Source organism: Accipiter gentilis, chromosome 13 (genome assembly GCF_929443795.1).
Source record: "Accipiter gentilis chromosome 13, bAccGen1.1, whole genome shotgun sequence".
In the NCBI taxonomy this organism is placed as follows: domain Eukaryota; kingdom Metazoa; phylum Chordata; class Aves; order Accipitriformes; family Accipitridae; genus Astur; species Astur gentilis.
Window position 1 is genome coordinate 4469514 of NC_064892.1, and position 15000 is coordinate 4484513.

The 15000-nt window shown below is 41.9% G+C and overlaps 1 protein-coding gene across 5 annotated transcripts in view; it reads right to left on the reverse strand.

Annotated features, from left to right (window-relative positions):
- Positions 1 to 14389, reverse strand: part of PCCA (propionyl-CoA carboxylase subunit alpha) — a 299644-nt gene extending 285255 nt beyond the window's left edge. For 3 of the 5 annotated variants that reach the window (XM_049816078.1, XM_049816076.1, XM_049816077.1), the window contains exons 1-4: positions 14275 to 14389; positions 6287 to 6364; positions 3015 to 3062; positions 2864 to 2932 (exon numbers count right to left, since the gene is read on the reverse strand). In XM_049816078.1, the coding sequence (XP_049672035.1) occupies positions 2864 to 2932; positions 3015 to 3062; positions 6287 to 6364; positions 14275 to 14340 (261 nt within the window). In that variant the 5' untranslated portion in view covers positions 14341 to 14389. The remainder of the gene's footprint in view (positions 1 to 2863; positions 2933 to 3014; positions 3063 to 6286; positions 6365 to 14274) is intronic. The other 2 variants (XM_049816080.1, XM_049816079.1) reach the window with 1 other exon arrangement.
- Between the last annotated feature and the right edge of the window lie 611 nt (positions 14390 to 15000).

Genomic DNA, 15000 nt, shown 5'->3' on the forward strand with positions numbered 1-15000 from the left:
CTATTTATAGTAAAGACAAACAGCTTTGGGTTGAGAAACTAGTTCAACCACATACATCTACATTTATTCCTACCTTTGGTTCAACAGCTATCATCCTCAGGGTAGCTACCTATGATATTCATTGCCTTTGTGATACAAGCCTTAAAGGAGTGAGGAATGTCTTGCTTAATCCTGTCAAGCACAAAATAAAAAGGATATTCACAACTCTTTTACAGCATCCCACCACTGAGCAAACAGGTTTCTCCTAGCCACGTTGAGGACAGAGGTTCCTTTGGCAGGTTGCATCAGCTCCTAAGTTTGATTTCAGAGTGTTTGAGATTTTGCTACCACTAGTATAACCAAGAAGGTCACTGTTGATGGAACCTGAACAAAAACGAACACCACAGGGAAAACATGGTTTGTTATTTTATGGTAAGTAACACAGTCAAAGAATTTGGCCCCTGGACTCATCTATCCAGATCGTCCAAACTGACAGTCACATGCACCCCTGCAATGGCCAGGTTGTTCCCACGAACAATGAATAACTGGAGGTAACCAAGTCGTTAAATGACAGATGACATTAAACTGTTTCCCAGTGCAAGCACCCAAGGTAGTGATTAAAGGATGTATGGTAGACAAAAGCAACATATGTATAACTAGACCAAAAAACTAGCTTAGACTTAATACCACTACCCTATTTTTAAGCACAGAGAACAGTGTTTCGAGTAGCCTTTCATTTTCCTTCAAATACTTGGAGCTTCTTCAGTGCACACAGCTAATGCTTAACCTTGTACAGATAGGTTTGATTGGTCTTTAAGCAAGGATCCAAGGAGCTAAGCAGACACTATTTCACCCTTAAAGCATTTGTTAGAGCTTTCTCTCTAGTCCACGAACTCAAACTGTCGGTGTCTCATTCAGCACACCTAATGTTATCTTTATGAACTGTTATATCAGTGCATTTCTGAGATAGCAGCTTGTATTTCCTTTCTCTTATGAACTGTTACAAATTAAAGACCCTATTCATATTTTAAAGCTAAGACAGCACTGCAGACTGAAGCAGAATAGACATATTTTCAATTTCCTCTTTGTAATGCGCTATTTGCACTCTCTTCCCTAAGGTCATGAGTTGTACTTTTTCCTGTCATTCTTATTCCCTCATTATGTTCTTCAATCTTGGTTTTTACTTACTACTATCAGATTTTTTCATAGTCTCCAGCTCATAGCAGAGACCACACAATAACCAAAGCCATCCAGAGACACTGGAGAGAAGACCAACTCATTTTCTCAAGTCTGTTGCAGACTAGTGAAAGAAGTAGTTTGGGGGTTTTTTTAACCTATTTTCAGAATGAATTCACTCCAGTGAACAAGACTATGCAATGCTGCTAAACATTGAATCCATTTATCCTAACAGCAGTTACTATATGCATAAGATGGAATACAAGTACCCATCAGCATGTTTCAGTTTTACTAGAGGGATTATAGATCATACAGAGTAGTTTGTATTCATATCCACTTAACCTTTGGCTTCCAAAAGAATTAGGATTTATCATGAAGTCTGACACCTATCCATTAAGAATTCATTTCACAGTCCATTGAGCACCCACAAGCTACTATAGTCTCCCAGTTATGGCTACCAGTTAAAATTCAGACCAACTATAATTCTGAGGTGAATGAAGAGTACTTGGCAAAGAAGTCAAGTAGTAGGGCATTTGTCCTGCCTCAGAAAATCCAGTTTCAGTCCCTTGCTCTACCTACAGCCTATTTATATGAACTGAGCTGGTCACGTAGGAATAGAACCACAAAAGGACTCAAGACAAAAGCACTGTCAAAATCCAAAACTCCCACCAGTTCTCACCTTTCACTTAACTCTGAAAACACCTAAGTTCTAATTACTTTCACAGATTCCATCAACCATGCTTCAGTTTTTCAGTGTTGAGCAACCCGCCACCTATATTCACAAGTCCTGTCCTGCATAAAATACAGATTTATTTTTTTCCTGATAGCTTGTCTGAGGGACCTCTTCTATTAAATCATAACACAGGGTTTTAACTCCCTTCCAGATTTCAACAAACTATACTAGGACACAGAGGCACTCCCATTCCTTTCTGCTGTACCAGTTCTTGCAGGCAAGGAATAATATGATGTTCTCTCTAGTCAACAAGGATATGCAAGTATGACTACACTTGTTATCACAGAGGAAATTACCTTCCTATTCTTGCTACAAGTCACTTAAAATATTTCTAAAATAAAGTAGACAAAAGACTACAAGACCTGAAAATGGGCAAGTAGATAGACAAGTACCTTGCTTGTCTAGATAGCCATTTTACCACCTTCTTGCCATGCTGCTGAATATTCAAGGCACCTCAATATCCTCACCAAATGGAACAGCTCTGGCAGGCCCATTCAGCACACCTGGTAGAAGAGGCCATTCCTCTATGAAGTGGGAAGCAATTACTTGGATTTAGCAGGCACAGGAACAATTTATACCAAGTTCTATACCATCTCCTAAGATCCACTTTTCATTGCCTTTTTTGTGTACATTAGCAAAACAAAATTTAGGTTCCTCTGCCACTCTTACACTTGCTGCACGTATCTACCAGGTGTTACTGCCTAGCTTAACCCAGGGAAAAAGCAAGGTAACATTTACATGTGCAAAACACAGAAGATTTCACACAAAAAAACATGCTAAATACTTGTCCAATCCTCCTCGCCCTTGTCATCTCCCCCCTTTCAAGCACATGGAGAAAAAGGACATATACAAAGATACTTCAGAATTGCCAACATGCAATTGCCAACATGGTAATCAACAAGCCCACATAACAGCTGCAAGTCTTGTTGAGTTACTAATAATCCCATCTATCATTTGAATTCAAGTAGTACTTACAGCATTGGCATCAACATCACTGTGTATGGCAACTGTTTTAATCCCCATCTTCTTACATGTTTTGATGACCTACCATATAAGAAGTGACAATTATCAATATTTAAAATACCAACAGTTTAACTACAAAAAACTTAAAAGATTACATACTTACTCGGCATGCAATCTCCCCTCTGTTCGCAATAAGGAGTTTTTCAAAAGTCTGAAGGGAAAAGAACAATAAGAATCTTGAGAGATGAACAAAACACAAGTTTTTCTCCCTTCAGAAATAAGCATTCTTTTCTCCTCCACTTCCACTAAAACCCTAGCTTATCCATGAGCTTCTAAGTCCGAGATCACCTACTTTCAAAAGGGTTCTGCTGATTTAACAATGATGATATAGCATAAACAGTATGCATGCTATACTAGATCTACCTAGCATAGGCACAGGTTCAGAAAAGTTCAGAAGAAAAAGGTGTTGACTATTCACACCAGCATTCCCTGGCTCTCCTTACCACTCACTGTGCAGAAACTAGAACTCTACGGAAGCTCTAAGAGCCAGCCAAGTCCAGGGAAGAGACGTGCTGGCAGGTACAGTGGTCAATGCCTCTAACCAGCACAGACAACCTGGAATAAAAGACTCATCTGTTTTGGGACATCTTTAAAAGACATTCCAATCATAAGGAGGAGAGGTTCCTCCCTGACTAGGGCACGGAAGGTAAAAGACCAACACTTCTGCCCTGTACAGGCATGCTTGGAATTGTACTAGTCTTGCTCCTCCTTGCAGCTGAGCCTCACCCAAGGAACCTGGCAAAATCCTGCACTGCCACCACAACACTGCTACACATTCAATACAAAGTAGCAACCAAAACGCAACACAACAGCAAATCAAATCTAGTACACCCCTGAAATTCACTGTCACTTTTCACACTAGAGTGAACTTGATGCTGTAAGTATACCTTCAATACTCTATCATGCCTGTAAGAAGGGGATAACAAGCTGTCAAAAGTCAATAAAGCCTTACACCCTAGACAAAAATTTCCCATTAAGAAAGAGTGGTGGAGGAGCAGAGTTGCTCAGCATAAAAATCTCATTGCTGGGAGTAAGGGTTATTGCTGTCACTGGCCTTGCTACTAAATACACAGGTGCACTTTGATACTGCACCTGCTTGGTTGTAAATACAGACTGCCACTGAAAGGGACAATCCTGCCTTACACGCTGACTCCCACTGCTTTCCATGCATCAGACCTAGCAGGGATGCAGCTTCAGGACACATCAGTTCAACACACTAATCGAACAGTCCTACTCTGCCTCTCATGCTCCAAATCAAAAAACAGGTTAGGGAACCAGCAGGACTCTCCCCTTCAGGGGCAGCCTGCAGTCACACCAGATCAGGTTTATCAAACTATTCCGCAAGACTTTTGATAGCTATTCTCCCTCCCGTACATCAAACAACTGTTTTTTATATGGACTGAGGGGAGAAGAAATATTGCCACTGCAACAGTAAAACTGTTATCCCCACAGTCATTAGTTAATCTGGGGAGGGGAAGGCAGGTGTAAGAAGTGAGGAAGGAACACTGCAAAACCCCAACAAGAACTGTTATTGACAGACTAGGGTATGTATTGTTTGCTCCCCTACTCCAAACAGACATACTCAAGGTGCCCTTGACCAAATTTACTTCTTCAAAGTCAGGACTGAGCTGGCATCACATGACCAGTTTAAAAATACTACACGATAACAATCTACAGAAATTAAGCGATAAAACCTTCCATGTAAGAGCTGCAAAAAGCTTATATGGTAAATTCAGCCAAATCTGCTGAGGAAAGTGTACCGCTGTCTCGTACACAGGCACACACATCCCCCACTCAAAAAGAGTGATCTTAAACATCCTTAAGCAAGCTCAATTATCAGAGGGACAAATACTGTAAGAACACCACAGGAGCTAGCAATTTGTTTGGAGAGGTTTTTTTAGCTGGGCACCTGGTCTAAAACCCAGTGAAAAAACTGAAAAGTTTCCAACATGCTCACAAAAATCGGTTCCTGAATCTAAATTTCAGCATTCTAGGTACTTGAAGTTTTTAGGCATACAAACTTGAGGGGGAATTTAAAAAAGCTCCCAAATACTTGGCATTGAAAAGTTTAATAATTCAAATACTTCATCAACTTAGTTCTTGGTATATAAGAGTTGTTTCATTAATCAAGTATGGTCACTGTGCAAGACAAGACTCTCAGTATCAAGATGTTAAGAATATTTGACATGCACTTTTATTTTCTAATTCTGCAATAAAGACACTAACAGGAAGAGACTGGACTCTCGCTCCTGCTGTTAAAGGCAAGTCTCAAGTCCAGCATGTTAAAAAAAAAAATTTAAAAAAAAAAAAATCACATGCTGCTTTGAAGTAACATGCAGCATTTCTTTTTTATGTCATTTCCACTAATTAGCTCCAAAAGGTCTCATATGAAACTTTTGTCATTACAAAGACAGTGAAAGGGGCAGTGAATGGGAAAAGCAGAAAAGAGGTTAAACTATCTGTAGTAGCCACCAGTTGGAATGACATAGCTCCTAGTTAAGAGAAACCAAATACTCAATTACATTGTCTAAACATAACTATACCTTTAGAAAAGGAAGGCAAACTTGATTAAGCAAGGACCTTAAGAATACAGATTTCTTCAGAAGACTTCTTTTTAAGCCACAGTTCTAGGTACATACAGGTTTCCCCCATTTTCTAATACTGTTTCACTCCTGGTTAATTCCTTCTATACTGGTATATAAGGGCAAGCCTACCAGTCCCGAGTTGTCAGCATTCTTGCCCTTCAATACTAGTATACCTTCAGCCACATTATTTTTCCAAGTGTGTTACTTCAGAGGCCATGCCAAGACAATCTCACACAAGAAAAGTTTTTCTTGGCTTGTAACTGTAAATTGAGATGGCTGCACAAGTCCCAAGATGAGGATTTACTATTCTCTGCAGGCCCTAAAGGGCCACCTTTATCCAAGCTCTAAAGTTCTCACCCCTGTGTCAGATCATTTAACAATCATGCTGCCACTTTTGCATGCTTTTGTTTCTATGAAAAGCTTTTGGTTAGTCTACCTCCCACATGTTTTAACAGGCCTATACTCCCCCATGCAGAATACTAATACTTGTTTCATAATTGTAACATGTTCAGGCCAGTATGTAACTTTCCCAAGCTCACAATCACTTATCCAACCTTCTGAGGTATGCACCTGAAGTAGCATCCAATCTTGACAAGTATACTGTAAAAGCAACTTCCTTTTTGGTTTAAAAAAAGGAAGAAAAACATGCTATTAAACTAGTGACTGTACACTGGTTATACTAGGAGAACTACCACTGTTAGTAGCAGCACAGGGGACAGGATAGCTTTAACAGACAAATGTCAGTGGTACAGTAAAATGTTAAAGAGAAAACATGCACCATACTACTTACCTTTTCATTTGGATCATACACAGACGAATACAGTTTATGTGAAGTTATAAGGCACCATCTTGAACACAGTATTTCACACTACAGAAGAAAGAGGGAGTTAAACGTTTTTCTCCTGCTGCAGTATTCCAGTAAGATAAAAACAGTTCACATACTAACATCTTGAGGAAACTCTTCTATATCCTTCCATTCTCTCAGCAACTGGACAAAAGCTTATAAAGATCTGCCCTCCCGCAAGCACACACCCAACAAACAGTAACCAAAAACAATTCGGAAGCTCTAGATATGAAGTCATTAGCTTAGGTATAAATGATTTTTAATAAGCTCGCCACTATACCACCTTCCTTCCTTCTTGTTCCAAGAAATACCTACAAAGTTCTCAAAAGAGTACGCATCCACGTGTGCTGTGTACAGGAAGAGGTCTTCACTGCTAGGGAGCTGCTGGGAATAAGGCAGGTAATGGACTGGACCAGTATGGAGAGCAAAAGTAAAACAGACTTTAGATGCTAGTTCAGCTCCCAGTCTTCCCTACCACAACCCCTGATGGTGGTCTGAGGAAAAGAGGCCTTTTTCTCCTTTTCTCTGAGACTTCTGCTCTGAACCAACTTCTACAAAGACAGCTCCTATAGTTTAACAATTTTGCATGACATGTCAGGAAAAAGCAGCGTACACGTGCTATTTCAAAGAGAACGCGATATATGATACAACAGATTTGCAGGTGTATTAAGGAGGAGATTCAGACAGGTACTTCTCAAGCAAGTCAATTCACAGCATAATGGCAGCTACAGTTAACCATAAACAAAAACAATCAGACAGATAAATGACCCCACACCAAAGCTGCATCAATACAGACAGCTCTGGGACAACTACACCTGCTCACCCAGTTGGAATAAAAAAGACTGTAAAAAGCCCTAATACTGAATATTGCCTAGTAGGAAGCACTTAACAGCAGTGACTGGCAACTGCCAGAACTCGGAACCTGTCAATTCTGTCTGAAAGAATCATTTTCAGAAGTTGCAGAAATCTAAGTAGTAGAAAGTAAAGGCTCTCCTGTGAGAAGACTTTAAAAAAAAAAAAAAAAAAATGAAGACTGACTACACTACACTAGAAAGGAGACCAAAAATTAAGGAAGTATATGTTCATATAAAGAATATTGAGAGAGCGCCAGAGAATTCAGCTGCCCCTTCCACAACAGCAGTGAACATAAAACTTCATCGATTTTTCAATTATCTTAAGTTTACTGTAAGCTCATATTCGTTCTGAAGTACCAGTGGCTAGCAGTAATTGGAATGAGAACACTCCCTACGCAGCCCTCTAGCCTGATCTAGATACTTTTCATGTATCACAGAAAGCAGAAACCACCCCAGGACTGAGAAGGGCATCACATTTGTAATGCAGCTGACGTTATAATGTTATAAAGGAAAACCAATATATTTCAACACAAGTCCTGTGATACAGAACTAAAGGAAGCCTTAGAGCACGCTACCTCAAGTCAGCTCAGACCAAGCTTCATGACTAGAAAGCTGCTACAGCTTCACAGAAGATTTAGATACCAATCACTAGAGGCAGACATAGCATACACTGTCCTAGGTAATCCAGATCAACTTAATTATTCTGGAACAATTCAGATATTCTTAATTATTCTGGAACTAAAAAGTCAGTGGAAAGCAATTGTCCCACCCTGTTTCACATGCTGGGTTCTCTCCCATTCTGGTGTTTGTTTTGGTAGGGTTTTTTGCTGCTTTAATTTTTTCTCTTCACTCTCCAAAAATAAAATCCAGACTAACAACCTGAAAGGCAAATCATTTGATGTGCTAGAATCAAAACCACCAGAGGTTGCTTTACTGAGAATGTGACACTACAAGCTGTTTCAGGCATTAAAGAGGGAAGATACAGTTAAGGACAGAATTCCGCCAGCTGCAACCATATCTACCAGCTGGTTATTATCCCAAGTTTATGGCAGCACAGTTACACCTTCAGTGACTATACTGCAATTTAGATCCTGTCAGAGGGAAGAGCAAGCATAGCTATAGCAGAAGCAGCAGAGTACACTCTCCTGCTCCAGAGTACACGTAGTTAAGCAGATAGAGTTCCTCTCCTGTCAAACACTATTGACAGAAGTACTTGTGAGACCACAAATAGTCCAAAGAAGGTCATACAGGACCCACCCCCCCCCCCCCAAAAAAAAAAACAAACAAACAAAAAAAACCAAAAAAACCCCAAACCACACACCTCCACCAAGTTAGTATTATTCATTGAAGAAAGTGCTTGTTAAGGGTCAGTGGGGCTAATCTAAAAACTTGCAGTTAGCTAGAGGGGGAGGGGGCAAGGGAGGAAAAGCTTCTGAATTTTCTTGTAAACACCTTTTATACAAAGCTAGTTTTGAACACATATGAGAAGCCAGAAGAGTTATGCCACAGATGGAGACTGGAAGGAAAGGCTATGATGGGAAAATTAGTTAGCATTAAGGCTTGGAATCTTAGCCATGTGCTGTCTTGAAAAAAAGCCCTATTCAAACTTTTTATACAGAAAGAGTAAAGTTACCAAGCAATTAAAAAAACTGAAAAAGCATTAAACCACACTCAGCTCTGTTTTTACACTACAGAATTGGACAGATTTCACATAAAAATTTTGTAATAGCCTAACCTAATCATGCATCTATGTTTAAAAACTTAACTACCTCCTCTCACACACACTAGAATCACTTAGAGAACCAGGTTCAGCCCTGAATTGAATACATGTGGGGTAATTTCCTAAAACAAATCAAGCATATTGCTCAACTCAGATGTGAAATTCCAACTCTAACCCACAGTTTTGGAAAGAAGGAGTTGTGGGGTTTTGTATGTATCTCTACCAATATACACTAAGGTTTAAGAGCTTGCTTAATCTAGAATCCACTTCAAGAAAAGTCTTTTTAGAGGTCTGCTCCTAGCCACTATAAGCAATTGAATAAGTAGTTAAAAATAAAAAGACATTTTGTAAATAATGCACAGCTAGGGCCACGAAGGAACACCACTAAATTGCCATCTCCAAATCGACAGCTACTCAGGTGTCACCTGCCCCAGGCTCCCAAGCTCCTGCTATAGGTAGGTTCATTAAAAGATACAACAAAACCCCCAAAGAACTCTCAAAACACCAACCAAGCCAAGCCAATCTAACTCTCAAGGTACATGCTTAATTGGCTGCCCCCCCGCCAAACCACACATGCTCCAGGTATTATACCTCACATAAAAATTTCCTCAGAACAGAGCCCAGAGAGCTCAGCCTGACCTAGTGACTTTTTTATATCTTGCAAAACTAGGAGAGGGCAGCAGAGTCATCAAGTATAACCTATTTTTTTCACGACTTGTTACTTCAATTTGATAAAGCTTTTGACTCTTGAAAGCCTAACAACGCAGACTATTCATTTATGAGAGCTCAACTCTGGACTTCTGAGTTTGGCTTGGAGTTTCCCACCTCACTAAATCCTCAAAAAACAGATAGTGTTAGTACCACATTTTGGAAAAGCACCCTGCTTCATCTATTAACTGGACAATAGCCAAACTGAGCTCAAACCTGAATAGCTGTAACAGTTACAAAATAATTTCATATACATCAACCTACCCAGTAATTTGTAGAACTGTATGCTCACCATAACACTGATGCTTTGAGGTCTAGCTGAGAACCTGCCTCCCAGGGACCCAATGCAGCCCTGGGAAACCTCTTCAGGTGGTTTAAGGACACAGCACACAACAGCAAAACAGAAAATTAACTTGTTATTTATAGATGGCTTACATGTGTGTTTGTAATGGTTCATATGTCCCTCATTGAGAAAATAGATTTCCCTACCATACTGGTCATCTTGTAAATTACTCATTGATACCGAGCTTTACAGACAGAAAAAGGTCTCAATGTTGCAATGGAGATGCACAGTTCCAGATTCCAGACAGGAAAAGCATCATATACCAACATTTGCTTGAAGAAGTCTAATATGGGAAGGAATGTATATTTTAGCATTACTAGAAAATACAGCAAGCAATGCCCAATAGTAACAGCTAGAGTACCATACTTATTTTCATTAGTCATAAATTCTACCTCTTCCTTCTGTCTTCTGCTAGCAATCTTACTAAGATTTTTGCCCCTACACTTTCAGGGATTCAAGTTTAAGACACCGCGAGAATAGCCCCTTTATATTTGCAGTGTATTTCCCATTAGCCATAAGTATTCCCGAGCACTTATAAACACGAAGAAAACGTAATTTTTTCCACATTTTGATTACACAGAAACGGTTTTGAAATCTTTTCTTATTTCAACTCACTTGACATGTTAATCCCCTGTTTATAGGCCTCTACTGATAGAGTATATATAAAGCATACAGGAAACCTTCAGGTGTCTGCAAGACTTAATCTACAAGGCTGAAAATGTAGCTTATTAATAAAAAATTGTATAAATCTTTTAAACATGAAAGCAAACGTAGCACTTCTGGGGTTTTTTTTGTCTAATGAAGCCCTTGCCCTTTCTCTTTACTCCCTCTCTGAGAGTGCTGAACAGCCAAGCACTTATAACTGTAAGCAGATCCTCCTGAAGCCAACTGTAAACAAGATGTAGTACAAGGTTTTGTAAGGTACACTGTGCTATACATAACAGTTCTTTCACTCTTACCAGGTTTAAGAACCACTGGTAATTCTACGAGGAAGAAGAGAAAACCCATTTTTCATATTTGCCAACACAGCACACAAACTACAAGCAAGGAAACACTCTTCCACCTAAGGCTGTTTTTTTAAAACTAAATCATTCCTACTCCCAAGTACCTTCTCCTTTGTATGGATCCCAAAAGTTTGTATAGTCACATAGTGAACCAGACTAGGGAATACATCCAGCTGAGAAGATACTCACAAGGACTGGGAAAAATGTGTTCTCAGCCAGATTTCAGTCCAGCATATCCACTTAGATATTCAAGCAGCAGTGCCAGCACAAGTTGGAGGGAGACAGGAGCTCACAAGGAACAGCCTGTGATGAAGACCTAGCAGCTCCAGAAAGCTGGAACAGCTTCTCATGGCAGCAGCTTAAACAGCTCCAGCAAGGCTAGCACCTGTGAAATAGATCCCAGCACTGTAACAATCGTGCAGGAACCACCAACGCAAGTTTGGGACAAAGAAAATAACAAGAAAATTAAAACACACAGAGAGCATTTCAGAACAAGACTGAGATTTTTTTACTCAATCTAAACTTTAATGAACTCTTAACTTTTTCTTCCAGAACTAAGATTTGCCCACAGTAGATGGCACAGCATGCTTTGCCTGCAGAATCCAAACAGCTGCTCCTGGGAGCAAGGAGAAAAACAGAAATCTCTACCTGTGCTATGCTTCGAGAGTACTTGTTTGTACTAAAATCTGTAATTTACATACTAGAAACAATCACTGAACTCCAAAAGTTTAGGGCTACATTCATCTCCCTAGATTGGCGACCATTTTAACTCCCTTCCCTAATGACAGATGATACCAATCTCGCTATCCCGTCAGGCTAATGCTTCTGTGCTCATAACCAAGGGGAAAAACGTTTCCCTGGAATAACCGCATGCTAAAAATAATGTCACAGAAGAGAGCAAGGAGCTCCTGCTGTACAGATAACTTCCATGACTTAAAAAAGGTGGCTGCATAGGTAACAACTTATGAGGGCACAGATGGCAGAGAAATTTTCCATACACTTAGTTCAATGGTTAGAAAACTGATCTACCCTGATAAAATCCATATCACCACTTCACTCTCGATTTCATGATGTATATCACTTGATGTATTGTACATGATGTATTTATCACTTTCTTCTACATTATTTTAAACAGTCTGACAGCTCTCTCCAAAGAGTTTCAAGACTGAAAGATCACAAGCCAACTCTCATCCTCATTCTGTAACTACAGCCTTCTTTCAACATCAGATTTTCTCCCAACTCCAGAAGTGGAAAGCACTCAATAAGAAATTTTGGTTATATTCTAAACAGCACCAGTTCTGCATAAAAACTAAACAGGAGTGCTAAGCATTAGATTAGAAACACAGCAATTAGTTGAATTCCCAGCTCAGTGGTTTTGTACCGTCTCTCGGGTCCTTTACTTATTCCCACACGAGAAGGGCAAAAGAAGTTAAGGACAACTCAATAGCTACTAGCCCTTACAAAAGATGTAAGCGCTCCAAGCACATTAAAGTTTGAATACATCAATTATATTATTCGCCTATGTTAGCAAAACATAAAAGAATCTATGAAAGTGATTCCCATGCAAATTTGTCTTATTAAATGCTTTCCAATATACTGATGTCCTGGAGGTGATTTTCATACACAGATATTAAGGGCTAGAAATCACTTCAGTTACATTAAGTCACAAGTGCTATTAGGTAGCTATAAAAATATTTTGTTTTGCAAAGGTGTCGCTAATGTAACTTTTCTATACTGTCTACACCGAGGCAGTCAGATCATGCCCTTGAGGTGCTAGAATGAAGGAGACAAAGTAGGCCTTTCACAGGGAGGCTCCAAAGAACTGACTGACATTAAAGTCTTTGGACTTTAGTGGGAAGAGCAGAAGTCTTCCACATTTATATACACATACACGTGTGTATGGCTACCAAAAGTAAAGTCTTCAAACAGCACGAGCCCTCTGCTAATTGCAAATCATTGCCTCCAAACTTCTTTTTCTTTCCTTTTCAAGAAGCTTCTCTCATGTACACCTTAATGGCAAAACAGGTTTGCTACACATATTTCCTAAGGAAAAATACTTGGGTAGAGCATATCCTTTCCTCCCCTTTAATCCCTTCTCAAAATGCCCTGCCCACATAAACCACCTTTTTTATATGATTCCTAGAGACATGCGAGGAGTTCTTTACAGTACTGTTATGGGGTTACATTTCTAGAGAGGAACCTATCCCACACCCTCAGGGGTACAGAGAGCAAACATTTTCTGCAGGTCACTCCTCTCTTCTCCACTGGAACTTGCAGACCTCCACAGTCATTTTCCTTTTCGGGAAACAAAAAAATGATATATTCTTCCCACTGTATGCAATTACAGGTATTTTGCACCACTTTTCCCATACACAAACTAGTTGTAGTGTCATTCAACTGTTGTACAAAACCACACGCTAAAGCTGCTTGTTCTTATCCTAATCTCCTCTTTCTTTTAACACAATCTGTAGAATTAATAGAGAAGAAAACATAGCAGCCACCTCAGTGAAGCTCCTCCACAGTCTAAGGAATAAGGCTTCCTAGAAATTTAAGTCTTCACCAAAACCATTAGTATAGTCCTGCAATGAGTTCAATGTATTTTCATCAAAAGTAAGAAGAATGAAAAACCACAGTAAAGCTTTAAAGTGACAGCTGAAAGACCCGTAAGTATGTGGGGTAAAGAGGGAGGAAGGAAAGAGACGACAATTTCACAAAGCCGTAGCCTTTTTCTATGAGCTAAGATTTTACTACTGAAAATAGTATAAAACTACACTCTACCCCCCGAGTTTTGATAAGCTCCTGTTTAACAGAGGGAGAGGGCAGGAATAAACAGGAAGTAGCACATAACCCTCTCCGGCAGCAGAAAATCCAGTTAAAATGAGGGGTAAAAAAAAAAAAAAAAAAAACAACATTCCTAGCACCACACGGGTGGGATACACTGAGGAACAGGCTCTCGGATGCTGCCAGCCCGCAACAGCCGAACCCAGGACCCAGGCTGGGTTTCTTTCACGGTGTCACGACAACCAACCCCCTTTCCAGCCAGCACCCGCAGACCACCGCCCACCCACGCATGTGGGGACAGCACCCGCCCGGCGGGCCCCATCCGCAGCCCCTCACAGGGGAGGGAGACCCGCCCCGGCCCTCTACACAGGGGCCGCCTCAACCGCCCCGGCGAGCGGCCCCACAGCTCAGCGACGAGCACCGCCCGGGGAACGGCGACGAGGGAGGAAACCGCGCTCCCAGCCCCCACTCCCCCCCACCCCGGTCGGTCGGTCTGTCTGTCCGCCAAGCAACGCGGCTCTCACCCTCAGCAGCGCCCGGAGTCCCCGACGGCCGCCCGCGGCCCCCCAGCGTAACGCCAACGCCGCCATGTCTTAACGCCGCGGCCGCCGCTGCCCGGCCGCCCTTTCACCCGCGGCGGCGGCGGGCGGGCCGGGCCGCCCGCAGCCAATCCGAGCAGCCGCCGCGGGCGCGAGGGAGCAAGCGCGGGCGGGCTGCCCACCCGCCCGTTCGCTCGCTCCGCTGCGGGGAGGGGAGGGGCGCGAGGGTCCCGGCAGCTGCCTGCGGCTGCGCGCGCCTGCCTGCCGGCCGCGTGCGGCGGCGGCGGCGAGGCGGGAGCGGGCGTGAGGTGATTCAGTCAGCGCCCGGGTCGCCCTGGGGAAGGGGAAGAGAGTTCGCCGGTCCGGCAGAGCCCCTGCGCTACAAAACGCAGACGAGGCTGTGGCAGGAGGAGGGATGCCGCTAATCCTCAGTTTTCCAGTCATTCGCAGGAGCTACTTGCCCCTCGGCTCGCTGGCACACGACGCTCCGAGTCGGCCTCTTCCGAAACGACCCGCGCAGCTGGGCTCGGGTGGGCTGCTGCAGGTGTCCTGGATCTCAGCTGATGGAAGTGACAGAGTGGTGCCAAGTAAATCCGTCACCCATCCCTGGAAATGCTGTGGGAGTTTTACCGCAAGGAAAGCACCTAAGCAGCATCGCTGTTCCCATTTTGGACTTCTGTTGAAATACAGCAGAGGTATAAAGCTGCCAGC